Genomic DNA, 12,807 nt, shown 5'->3' on the forward strand with positions numbered 1-12,807 from the left:
CATTTCGTGGATGGGCCTTGTTGCTCCCAGACCTGGATAGCAAGATGGAGGATGGGCATCTTTAGGTGTCCCTCCCCTCTGTCACGTGCCTCCTGGTGCTCAGCTTCCCTGGCTGCCCGCTTCTGCCAGCCAGTCCAGGTCATGGGATTTTGGGAGTGGAGGCAGACATAAGCAAGGCTCAGTGTCAGCTTGACTCTAAAAGGCTGTCAGGAGGGCCATTGCTAACAGGGCCCAGCCTCTGCCCAGACCCTCAGGAGGCTGGAAGGCAGGCCTGAGCTCTGGATTCCTGGGCAAAGGAACCACTGTGAGCCTGGTACGTGAGAGGCTGAGATGGGTTTAAGGCTGCGGCAGCGCTGGGCCTGGGCTGAGGGAGGCAAGCAGGCCGGCAGCAATGCAGAGCCAGCCTGTCAGCGGCACGTGCTCCAGAGAGGCAGGGGCCCTACTGTTCCGGGCAGCCTGATTCTGATACAATAATAGAAGGTCAGCTGGGTTTATTTGAAACGATGGGCTCACAGGATTGTTATGTTACCCAAAAGAAAGACAACATCCCCCAGCACAAAAGACAACACAACAGCAGAGGCTTTGGTAGTGTGTCACCTGTCCTTAGTGAGTGCTTGGGGTGGGGTGGGTGCAGGGCTCTCTGACCCTCAGCTCAACGTAAGGAAAGGGAAGGGCGTAGTGACAGAAGGTTGGAGAAGACCCCTGGCCACAGGGTGCAGTGAAACATGGCCTCCTGACAGTGGCACTCTGGGGAACATGTCAGGTGTGGGGCAGGGGAGTAGATTTGGGGTCCCAGCTGAGGGGCAGAGCAAGTTTATTTAAAGAGGACAGAAAATCAGGGGGCTTCTAGAGATCTGTTGGCTTTCCAAGGGGTCTGCAGGCAGGGTTGGGGTGGTAGGTCTCGAGGCCCAGAAGACACCAAGAGATTCAGGTGACTCTTCCTCCATTCCAGCCTGTGGCTTCCCCAAAAAGGGAGAGGAGAGGGGTGGGAAGCAGGGGAGCTGGTGTCTGTGGGCTCCCCATCATGTGCCCTGTTGCCCTGTCTCTGCCAACTCCATCCCCTCCCAAACTAGGAGTGCCTAAGCAGCATGCCAGCAGCTCTGCGCTCCGGCCAGATAATTTCCCTGAAGGTTTGTAGGTTCTGGAAGGTCTCCTGGCCCCTCTCCGCTGAGAGGCTTCCTGAACATACAGCCCAACATTGCACATCCCCAGGCCCTGGCAGCGGGAGCAGTTGGAGCTCTGTGTGACTGCTGCCCCAGAAGGCAGCACTGCAACCTGGAAAGGCCACACAGGCTCCCGATCCACAGCTGGGCACCCTTGCAGCCCAGCAGTTCTGGTTCATAATGCTCATCCTGGGAGTCGCTTGTGATTTAAGTGCTTTCAAAAACAAGCGGCTGATGACAGTATATGCCATCTTTTTATTTTCACGTGGGTTCTAAGGGCCTCCTAAAGCCACAGGTTGCTCAGATTCAATCGGTAGAGGGACTGGAAGCTGCAAGAATTTCCAGAAATGAAAATCACATTAGATAATAGGATTGCAAGTTGCCTCCCTCAAAAACGTGGTTGAACTTTCTGGAGACATCTTTGCCCAGCCTCTATTTTCCAGGCCCTCCAGCCCCAGGGTGAGCCCTCAGTAGCACTTAGCATGTGCCCCCACACTGGCCGCACCCTCAGCCAGCTCAGCCCGAGGAGCCGGGCTTGGCACTGCCCTTGACCACCCTCCCAGATGTGCTGACACCAGCCTTTCTTGCTCAACCAAAAAAAGAACTCACCAGCCGCACACCAGCCCAGCTTCAAGTACCAATTTTGCTAGCCTGGTGGCTCCCTGACCAGAGCCTCTGAGTTGGCTCCCTTCTGTCCAGCGAGCAGGGATGGGTGGGGCCGGCAGTGCGATGTTGGGCTGCATGTCCAGTAGCCTCTGCAGCCCAGCATGGCCACAGAGGGCAAGCCTGGCCATGGCGGTGGGCACTGTTCCATTCTGGGGGCTGCTGGCCAACACCCCAAACTCCGACCTGGAGCTCAAGGCTGGGTGATGGCCACAGCTCCTCCCAAGGGACAGCTGTGCCATCCAAGGACAAGCTCTGCTCTGCACCCTCAAGCCAGGAGAGCACCCTGTCCACGCCTTCCTCCCGCTGCTCATGTGCACGCTAATCTCTCTTCTCTCTTCCTCTGCTCTGGTCCCTCTTGGCTGCCCTGCCCTCCTGGCGACTTTCGGCATCGATCTGAATACCTGGGATCTTTGGCCTTTGCCCTCTGGCCCTCCAACTCATCTTTCTCCTCAGCTGCTGCCTCTCCTCAATTCAGTGCGATTGGCTCCACCCCCGGTCATAAAAAGGCGGACGTTCCAGGTAGACACTTCCCGTTTGTCCAGACCACGTGTGGCTTTCCCAAGGGGCCTGGCAAACCTGCTGGGCTGTAGACAAGGCCAGAACCTCACTCCAATTCGGTGAAATAAAATCAGACAAAAATAGGTCCACGTATGCCATCGACATGGAAATACACACCTCGAAAGACCCACAACTACCACCACACAATGATTACTCATAACAGCCACCAACAAGAGTTGTCAGTGTGTGCCAGGCACCCTGTTACCCATTTCACAGGCCTGATTATATTTAATTCTCCAACAGTTTGATGAATTAGTCATGATCGTCCTTATTTCACAGATGAGGAAATCAAGGCTCAGAGAGGTTAACCAAGTTGCCAAGGTCATACAGCCAGTGCATTGCAGAGCAGAGATTTGTACCCACTCTCTCTGCCTGTAACTAGCTGTGTGATTTGGGGCAAGTTACTTGACCTCTCTGTGCCCCAGCTTTCTCATCTATAAAATACAGATAATAACGGTGTCTATTTCATAGGGCTTTTGTTGATATGTAAAGCACTTGGAATAGTTCCTGGCACAGTTTAAGAGACATAATTGTTAGCTGTTATTACTAGTATCCATCTTTTGGAGATAAGGAAACTGAGGCTCAGAGAAGTGAATTGATTTGCCCAAGGTTATACTAACAGTAAGAGGCAGAATTGAAACTGGCATTGAAACAGAATTGGAATTGAAGTCAGGTCTTCAGACCCTCCATCCAGGGCTCTCTCAGCTGGACCTAACTCCTCTCTGCTTAGAAGAGTAGGCTGCTTAGCATCTGACCCCTCGTAACCTGAGTTTGGGGAGTAAGGGAAGGGAATCTGTGGAGGGAATGCAGTCCACAGCCAACGTTGTGGGCAACTGCTTCCTTCTTCCTGCCTTCTGAGCTCAAAGAGATGGGACAGGGGCAGGTCACAATCAGCAAAGCCATCAGGCCGCTGCTCCTTGAGAGACCACAGCTTGATTCCAGGCTGGGCAGCCCACCGTGCTCCTCGCCTTTCTCATGCTGCACTGGGTTCCCCCGCCCCACACAGGGACGCTAGCAGTGGCAGGGCTCTGACCTGCTTTCTACAGCCTGATCGTAAAGCCTCGAGTCATGATCCAGCCTGACTCGACAGTCAGGAGCCCAAGGGCCTGGATGTTTAGGCACCTGATTGAACAAGGCTGAAAACTCCCTCCAATTAACAACTAAAAATACAGAGGGACACATGATTCCAGTGCCACCCGAGCCTGCAGGCCCTGTATCACCTTATGCCAGCCAAATCCTCGAGAGCCTCCGTGTGCCCAAGCACTCACTGGAGCATGGTTACTCAGGAGGCCCACTGGCAGCTCGGAGAAGCACCAGGCCCACCCCTGTCACCCACCCTAGCCCATGCCGGACCCCATTTCAGGAGAGCTGAGTCCACACTCTCAGAATAGCCACTCTCCCGGGCCCCAACGGCGACCTCCAGGCCTTAGCTGTATCAGCTGTTCTTTGCTGAGCTCTTGCTGGGTTCCAGGCATTGTTGTGAGAATTCTACGCAAATTATCTCATGCATTCCCCACACCAGCCACCTCATTATCCCCGCTTTGCAAAGGAAGAAATTGAGAGGGGTGCAGGATTCCGTCCTGGCTGCTGCATGTTACTGCCTCCCTTTTCAAGAGCAAGAGGTTAAGCCAGAACTTTCTGTACTACCCTGACCTGCTTTCCAAAGTAGAGAAAGAAGACAAGGTACCTCTGAGCTGCCTGCTGCAGACTCTGCCTCCAGAATCAGGTTTTTTACGCTGTCAGCCACGATGGGACATAAAAATGCTTGTCCATTTCCTATCAATAAACCAATATTGATTTTACAGGCTCTGCAAGCCGCTTAAACATTGGGTCTAAGATTCACTGAAAAAGGAAACGACATGAGATAGGATGTGCTTGGCAGATGGTGCTGGAGGTCATTTCCAAAGTGCAGAAAGAGTAGACAGTGAGCCCTTTCTGCTGGGGACTTCTTTGGAAAGAACAGGAAGAGTCTGAAGTTCCAAGTTTGGGTCCTGGCACCACCCTGGATTCCCATGTGATTTTGATCAGGGAATTCAACTTCTCGGAGCTTCAGTTTTCTCTTCTGCAACGTAAGACTTGTGACGTTGTGAAGATTCTAGAATTTCACACTCAGAAAGAACTTTGGGAGTTTGCTTCGGACTAAGCCTCCCCTATCTTGTGAATGTAGAAACACTACGAAAAATATAAACGCACCAAGTACAGGATTCTGAGGAGGTTCCGGGACCCAAGCAGCTGAATCAGATTTACTGTGGTTGAAAAGGAGCCTGCACTGGTCCCCTCTTAAGGCCTGAGGCTTAGTGAAGCCTGTCTCGGTTCAGAAGAGACAGTGCTGACTGAGACTTATCAATGACCAGCATGCAGCCAGATAGGGGACCTGTAAGCAGGGCAGCCGCTGAAGTGATTTCAGCACCTGCTTCCTCTGCCACTGACACCCTGAGCCCTAAAGTGGCTTCTCAGAGAGTGTCACAGGATAAGGCCTGGATCCCAGAGTGATGCTGCTGGAGGCCATCTGCCCACAGGTGTTCCAGCCGAAAGCTGGTGCCAGCAGGTCTTGCTGAAAGCTTACATTTCTCATTCCCAGGTTGTACACTCCTGTTTATCACCACGGCTTCCCTCTAGAGTTTGCAGCGAGCATCATCAGCTGCCTTCCTCACATGAGGAGGCAGGAGACCCAGTGTGTCATGGGGGCTTGCTGAGCTCCTCTGAGAAAGGTGGGCTGGCCTAGAACCCCAGCCGCCTGCATCCCCCAGCATCCAGCCCAGAGCTCCCACACCTGCCAGGAAGTTCTGCTTCAGCCCATCTGCAGGAATGGGCCCCTTCTCACAAGAGCTAAGCCCAGATTGACCCGAGGTCATTTATCAAATAATGAACCAGGCTGGGCGCCGTGGCTCACGCCTGTAATCCCAGCACTTTGAGAGGCCCAGGTGGTTGGATCACGAGATCAGGAGTTTGAGATCAGCCTGACCAACATGGGAAAACCCCGTTTCTACGAAAAATACAAAAATTAGCTGGGCGTGGTAGCATGCACCTGTAATCCCAGCTATTCAGGAGGCTGAGGCAGAAGAATCACTTGAATCTGGCAGGTGGGGGTTGTGGTAAGCCGAGATCATGCCACTGCCCTCCAGCTTGGGCAACAAAGAGTGAAACTCTGTCAAAACAAACAAGCAAAAACAGAAAATCATAAACCAGGGAACCAAATTTGGTTTAGATCTAGGATGACTCTGCCTTGCCCCTGCCCTGAGATCTGGCTCACGAGTACCAGGCCGTCTCCTCTTCCCAGGGGAGCGTGACGCCATCCCTACCTCCCTGGGCTCACAATCCATTCTGGGGACAGGCATGGTGTGTGGTGCAGGCTGGGCTCAGAGCAGGTGACTGAGGAGACAAGGGAATGATAACAGCCTCCCCACACAGCATAAAGCACTTCCACACAGCTTCCAAACTCTTTCAACGAAACCAAGGCTCAACTACCCTCTGAGGCCAGGTAGATCCCCTAAGTAACAGAAGCAGGCTGTGTGTGACAAGAGGTGGGAGGGAGAGGGCAAAAGCAGCCAGAGAACTCAGGCCCCACTTAAAGGTCAGCCACTCCTTGGACATAGGAATGTGGGCCCAGCACAGCTAGGGTCCCCAGTGTTTCATCAGAAGCCACCAATCCAAATTTTGTACATAGAGTCTCTTGCTCGGTTGTTTAGGGAACCAGACAAAATTCCATGGGCTGTCACCTAAGGATCCCATTTGATCCTCTGGGGCAGAGAGTCAAAACAGCAAAAAGCTGAGACGGGAAATGAGGGCTATTGTTCCCATTCTGTGGCTGAGAGGCTGGGGCTTGGGGAGACCGTGTGCCTCGCCACACGGGGAAGGTGACAGATGTAAGCCCAGGCCAAAGATTCAGGCCATCTGGCCAGGGTGGGAGCAGGCCTTTGGTTGGGCCAGGGGCTATCTCTCACCCACTCCTCTGCCTCTGCCCCCTGCAGAACATCTCTCTACGTGGCTGCTCTGTGCAGCGAGTCTTCTTTGGAAGCCCCACCTTCGGGGACCTAATGTCTTGGCCTTCTTCTCACTGCCACCAGCCCCTGCATGTTATCACCATCACCACAGCATCACCACCATCATGCCACCATCTCCTCCCCCGATCACCACTGCCGTCCCAGCAGAAATCACAGCAGGCCTTCATGGGGTGCATGGCAGGAGGGAGGGAGCCGGTCTGCAGCTCTGGGGGCCTTCCCTCTAACATTTGTTTTCACAAACCTCAGGGTGAACAGAGCCAGGCCAGCATCCAAGGTCCACCAGGGCCCCCAGGGCCCCCTGGACCAAGTGGACCTCTGGGGCACCCAGGACTTCCAGGGCCCATGGGGCCACCGGTAAGTATCCCCTTCCTCTCTCCTTTAAGACTTGTCCCAAGAACTCTCTGGAAGACTCCTAACTTTGAATAGACAGTGGGTCCCCTAAAAAAGGCAGAAATGTCTTGGCAAGTCCATTGGATGTGGGTGAAGCACACAAGGGGCTACTCCTCCCCATCACACTCACCACCTGTTGCACTCTGGCTCTGAAACACAGCTCGAGCCATGTCCCCTGCCTTCCAGGGAGGAGACCACTAATGGGCTGCCCCGTTCCCAGCCCCAGCAGAGGGGAATTTGGAAAGAGAATTCCCAAGGGCACCTCTGATGGCTATCCCTGAGCCCCTTAGGAAAACCTGAGTCAGGGGCAGTGGATTTTGAAGGAGGTAGTGAGGGTTCAGCCAACTACCTGGCACCCCAATAATCAGGCCTTCCAGGGGTATGTGTGGGTTTCACACTGCTGGGCCACCTGCCAGCTGAGCTGAAGGTCCAGTCAGCTGAGAGCCTCATGCCAAGCCTGAGGATGTGTCAAGCCTGCGGGGCCTGCAGGGCCACTGCCTAGAGGGCTCCAGAGAGGCCAACTGGCACCCCTCCAGACTGGACCACATTCAAGTGACAGGTCTAGCCCGGTGGTCACCAAGTCACCCATGTTCAAGCCCTGCCTAAGACTCCACTCTTTCCCAGTCCGATTTAGTACAACAAAACCCCAGGACAGAATAACTCGGTGGGTATCCAGACTTCAGAGAAAACAAGTGCTTCCACCCACCCATAAGACTAATGATATCGGAGAGGTAGGTAAAGGGTAAAAGGCCTTTTTAATCACCTTTTTCCCACATGGTAGAAAAACCAAATCAAAGTCTGTTTTTCCTTCTTATGACCAAAGCACCATAAATTCATTGTGAAAAGAATGGAACATAGACAAAGAAACAATGTTTATTTGCATCTCTGATAGTTTTGCTGGCAAGTCCCAGAGGTGGAATTGCTAGGCCAGAATGTCCCCAACGAACGGTCCTCTGTGTATGCCGCCGCATTCTAGATGGCCTGCTTGCATGTCTGGACCCTTTGGCTGCCCAGCTTTCCACCTCGAAGCTTGTTATAGGGACTCCCTGGGCTGGACAACAGCCATGTCCCAACAGGATACCCACCTTGGCTGGAAAGGCCAGCACGGTGACCCTGCCATGTTTGACCCCTGCAGTGAATTTTAAATGTTTCCTCAATTTCTCCCCAGCACCCCAGAGAGGGGGATTTATCTTATTTCCACCCGTTTTTAGATGGGAAAACCTGAAAGAAAGGGAAACTTAGGAAAGTCAACCAAACTAAGCCAAGAAAACGAAAAAGTGCTCAAAATTCACTTTCTGCTGACTGCTGCCCTTTCCACCCCACCCCTCCCAACACATTGGGTTCTCGCTTACTGAACCCACGCCAGGTGGTTTTCTTTGTTGGGTTGTTTATAACAACAACAACAACCAAAGGAAAAGGAAAAAAAAAAAAAAAGAAAAAGAAAACCAGAGAGCATGTTTTTTAAACCAATTGCAACAGACCACTCAGGCATCAAGGCTTTCTCCAGCCCACGCTTGCTGTCCACATCTCCACCCAAGGCTGCGGTGCGGCCAGCCTTCCCTGGCCTCTCCCTCGGCTCACACCACCTCACTGTGGCCAGCTGCCGTGCCCACAGTACCCTGGGTAGAAGGAGACAGAGTGCCCCTCTGCCAGCAGGCAGGACCAAGGGCAAAACCAAGGCTCTGCTGGGCAAGGCTGGCTTTCTAGGGAGGGTTCCAATTAGGAGGTGGGTGAGTGAGGATCTGGACCAAACCACACTCAATTCAGCATGATGCTGCTGACCTACTTTCCATGGGTGCAACAGTAGAGGTGTCCCTGGCACCCACACGACCGCAAAGAGGGACATAAGCCTGTTATCCCCAAGTGCCCTCAGCAGGTTTCAGATCCCCTTCTGGGATCCCCTAGAGCTGTTGGGTAGCATGCCCATTCTTTTGCCATAGCTATTGGGGGCTACTCTGCCCCCAGGGTCCACTGTAAGTATGGCTAGCCCCAACCCATTTACCAGTGGAAACCAATTCCACTCACCTTTTTCTTTTTTTTTTTTTGCTTCCACAGGGCTTACCTGGGCCTCCTGGACCAAAGGTGAGTGTCCTTCTGGGTGATGCATTGGACATGTGGGAGAATTCCCTGCAGGAGGGAAGGGGAGGCAGCACAGGTGACTGAGGCAGGAGAGGAGAGGGGTCTCAGCTGAGAGATGGTTCAAGCTTGACCCAGTTCCAAAACACCACCCTTCTCTTAGGAACGAATTTGGTTCCAATAAGAATTGCACTTCTCGTGTGCTCAGGCCAGTGAAGCAGGTGCTACGGGCTGGCATTGAAGGCACAGTCCACCCTCCAAGGAGCATAGAGTCTAGCTGGAAACTGTAAGCTCATGCCCAGAACACCGTCACAATATCCCAATAAAACAGTATTTTATAAGGTGTCAGAATGGGAAGAGACCTCCAGGGTCATCCAGTCTCCTGTGAACCCTCACCCAGAAGCCCACAGTGTCAAACAGCCTCTCCCTTTGAAGCTGGGGACCCTGGGGCTCTGGGGACAGGAAGATGCCAAGCACTGATTGTGCCCAACTATTTTATGAATGCAGAAGCTAAGAGCCCCGGGGGAAAGAGACTTGTCCATCCATGTTCAACAATCGGGTCTCCTGGGACCCTGCCCAAGTGAGTCTTCCCACCATGCCTCAGCCTCTGCAAAGCAGAGTTTGTTCTCAAGAGTAGAACAATCTGTGTTGGCCTCAGAGGAAGCTAAGAGCTGTTGCTCCTGGGAAGGCTGGAGATGGGTGTTGAAGGGGCACTGGGACTCAGAGTCGCTGAGAAGAAGAGGGATAGCATTATGTAGGGAACAGCCCAAGTCAAAGTTTGGCGGGGAAATAAAAAGCTTTTATGGTTTCTCTTTGTTTCCTCAGGGAGATCCAGGGATCCAGGGCTACCACGGCCGGAAGGTAAGATGGAGGGGGAGGACCCAAGTGGGGCAGGACTTTGGACAAATCTGTGGCTCACTGGACCTCAGACCCAAGAGGGTCTCTCCCTGTCAACCTAGGCAGCTGTGCCTGTACTGAGGCAGGCCAGGGTCTCACTGGCACCCCAAGCTCCTGATAAGCAGGAGCCAGACTACTGGGATCCACCTAGGCAGAGTTCTGTGCTGAGCAAGGATGTAGGGTGTGGAGGGGTCCAGCTCTCACAGGCCAGAGTCAGAAGCATTCCTGCACAAATAACCCCAGTGAAGGCAGACTGTATTAAGTGCTACCATCACAAGGTACTGCGTGATTACAGGAGGCGGAGAGACAAACTTCAGGTTGAGACAAGTCTGGGAAATATTCTGGGACAAGACAGGCAGGAACCAACCTTGATGAATGGGTGAATGTATCAGCTATCTATCGCTGTGTAACAAACTATTCCAAGTTTACTGGCTCTCTCTTACAATTCTGTGGATTGACAATCCGGGAATTCTGCTAATCGCACCTGGCTTCACTGATGCAGTCACACCAAATGACAGATGGAAGTGTGGGAGGGGGCAAGATGGCCCCATTCATGTGTCTGGTGGCCGACGCTGGCTGTGGGCTGGGGTCCCCTGTTTGTTCTCCACACGGCCTCTTTATCCTCCAGGAAGCTACACAGACTTCCTTATGGCACAGCAGGTCCGGGCAGCATTCAAAATGGGCAGGTCCCGGTGCATAAGGTCTTTTCACGGATCTGCTTGCATCACATTTCCTAATGTCTTATTGGTTGAAGCAAGTCACATGACCAAGTCATGTGCATCAGTGTGGGAAAAGTCTTAGGCCCTACTTCTTCATTGGAGGAATAGAAAGGATTTGTGGACTTTTTTTTTTTTTTTTTTTTTTTTTTTGAGACGAAATCTCGCTCTGTCACCAGGCTGGAGTGCAGTGGTGCAATCTGGGCTCACTGCAAACCCCATCTCCTGGGTTCAAGTGATTTTCCTGCCTCAGCCTCCTGAGTAGCTGGGAATACAGGCACGGGCCACCATGCCCAGCTAGTTTTTGTATTTTTAGTAGAGACGGGTTACACCATGTTGGCCAGGATGGTCTCCATCTCTTGACCCGCCTCAGCCTTCCAAAGTGCTGGAATTACAGGTGTGAGCCACCGCGGCCAGCCTTGTGGCTACTTTTAATCTACCACTGTGAGCCTTCAACCAGCAAATCTGAAAGCAAACAATATTTTAGATAGGTAAGCAATTTGAGCAAAGACCGAGAAGCAGTCATTACAATAACTGTAATAGCAGTAATAATTTTATGGTAGTCACTACTTAACATGTGCTGTGGTCCAGGCAGTCTTTCAACACAACCTGCATTATTTTTAGCTCTAAAACCACTCTGTGAGGCTGGTATGACCATTCTCCCATTTAACGAATCAGAAAACTGTGTAACTTAGTCCATTGCACGTTGCTATAGCAGAACACCACAGACTGGGTAATTTGTAAAGAAAAGAAACTGATTTCTTACCGTTGTGGAGGCTGGGAAGCCCGAGATCAAGGGGCCCACATCCGGTGAGGACCTTCTTGTTGTGTCATCCCATGGTAGACAGTGGGAGGGCAGGAGAGGGCAAGAAAACATGAGCAAGAGAAACCTGGGCTCACTTTTGTAACAAACCCACTCTCGCAACCACAAACCCAATAACTAACATGCAATAACTAACCCACTTCCATGATAACCAACCCACTTCCATAATAACTAACCCACTCCCATGATAACTAATTCACTCCCACAATAACTAACCCACTTCCATGATAACTAACCCACTCCCATGATAACTAACCCACTTGCATGATAACCAACTATAATAACTAACCCACTCCCATGATAACTAACTTCCATAATAACTAACTTCCATAATACTTCCATAATAACTAACCCACTTAACCAATACTTCCATAACACTTCCATAATAACTAACCCACTCCCATGATAACTAACCCACTCTCGTAATAACTAACCCACTCCCAGGATAACTATCTCACTCCCACAATAACTAACCCACTATCACAATAACTAACCCACTCCCATGATAACCCACTCCAGCAATCACAAACCCACTCCCATGATAACTAACCCACTCCCATGATAAGTAACCCACTCCCACAATAACTAACCCACTTTCACAATAACCAACCCACTCTCAAAATAGCAACCTCATTCCCACAATAACTAATTCACTCCCACAATAACTAATTCACGCCCACAATAACTAACTCATTCCCACAGTAACTAATGCACTCCCACAATAACTAACTCATTCCCACAATAACTAATTCACTCCCACAATAACTAACTCATTCCCACAATAACTAATTCATTTCTACAATAACTAACTCATTCCCACAATAACTAATTCATTTCTACAATAACTAATTCATTCCCACAATAACTAATTCACTCCCACAAAAACTAACCCACTTTTGCAATAACTAATTTACATCCAGAATAACTAACTCATGATAACTATCCCACTCCCACGGTAACTGACCCACTCCCATGACAGCAGCATGAATATGTATTCATGAGGGCAGAACTGTCATAACCTAATCACTTCTTAAAGGTCCCACCTCTCAACACTGTTTCACTGGGGATTAAGTTTCCAGCACAAGAGCTATGGGGGACACATTGAAACCACAGCACTGGAGCTTGCCCAAAGTCTCCTGGCTCATAAGTGGCAGAGCAGGAGTTCAGTTCCAGGTCTGGGTCCTTCCCATGGTACCACCTGCTGTAAGGAGCCCATCCCTGCCCTCCAGACCCTGGCTGGGAAGCTGCTAGAGCCTCCCAGGAGGAGAAAAGAGGCAGGAAGGAAAGGCAGCCGCAGGAGGGGGAGGAAGGTTGGGAAGGGAAGAATGACTCCTGGCGAAGCACATTCCTCGCACACTGCAGGCAGGCGGCTGCCATCACCACATGGCTTTATGGGTGCCTGGTGAATGAAATAGCAAGACCTGAGAGATCTTTAATTAGTTCTGCATAAACTAAGAAATTTGTATTGTGTCAGGAAGTGGAAATCAGCCCCCGCAGCTGCCTCTATCCACTCA

General features: G+C 51.5%; 1 protein-coding gene across 3 annotated transcripts in view; it reads left to right on the top strand.

Moving 5' to 3' along the window:
* LOC101043224 (uncharacterized) overlaps positions 1–12,807 on the top strand; it is an 87,692-nt gene that overhangs the window by 24,071 nt on the left and 50,814 nt on the right. Inside the window, exons 11-14 of one of the 3 annotated variants that reach the window (XM_039478357.2) lie at positions 1,074–1,130; positions 6,638–6,745; positions 8,837–8,863; positions 9,683–9,718. In XM_039478357.2, the coding sequence (XP_039334291.2) occupies positions 1,074–1,130; positions 6,638–6,745; positions 8,837–8,863; positions 9,683–9,718 (228 nt within the window). Of the gene's footprint in view, positions 1–1,073; positions 1,131–2,282; positions 2,349–6,637; positions 6,746–8,836; positions 8,864–9,682; positions 9,719–12,807 lie in introns of all 3 variants that reach the window. The other 2 variants (XM_074382347.1, XM_074382348.1) reach the window with 2 other exon arrangements.

Source organism: Saimiri boliviensis, chromosome 12 (assembly GCF_048565385.1).
Source record: "Saimiri boliviensis isolate mSaiBol1 chromosome 12, mSaiBol1.pri, whole genome shotgun sequence".
In the NCBI taxonomy this organism is placed as follows: domain Eukaryota; kingdom Metazoa; phylum Chordata; class Mammalia; order Primates; family Cebidae; genus Saimiri; species Saimiri boliviensis.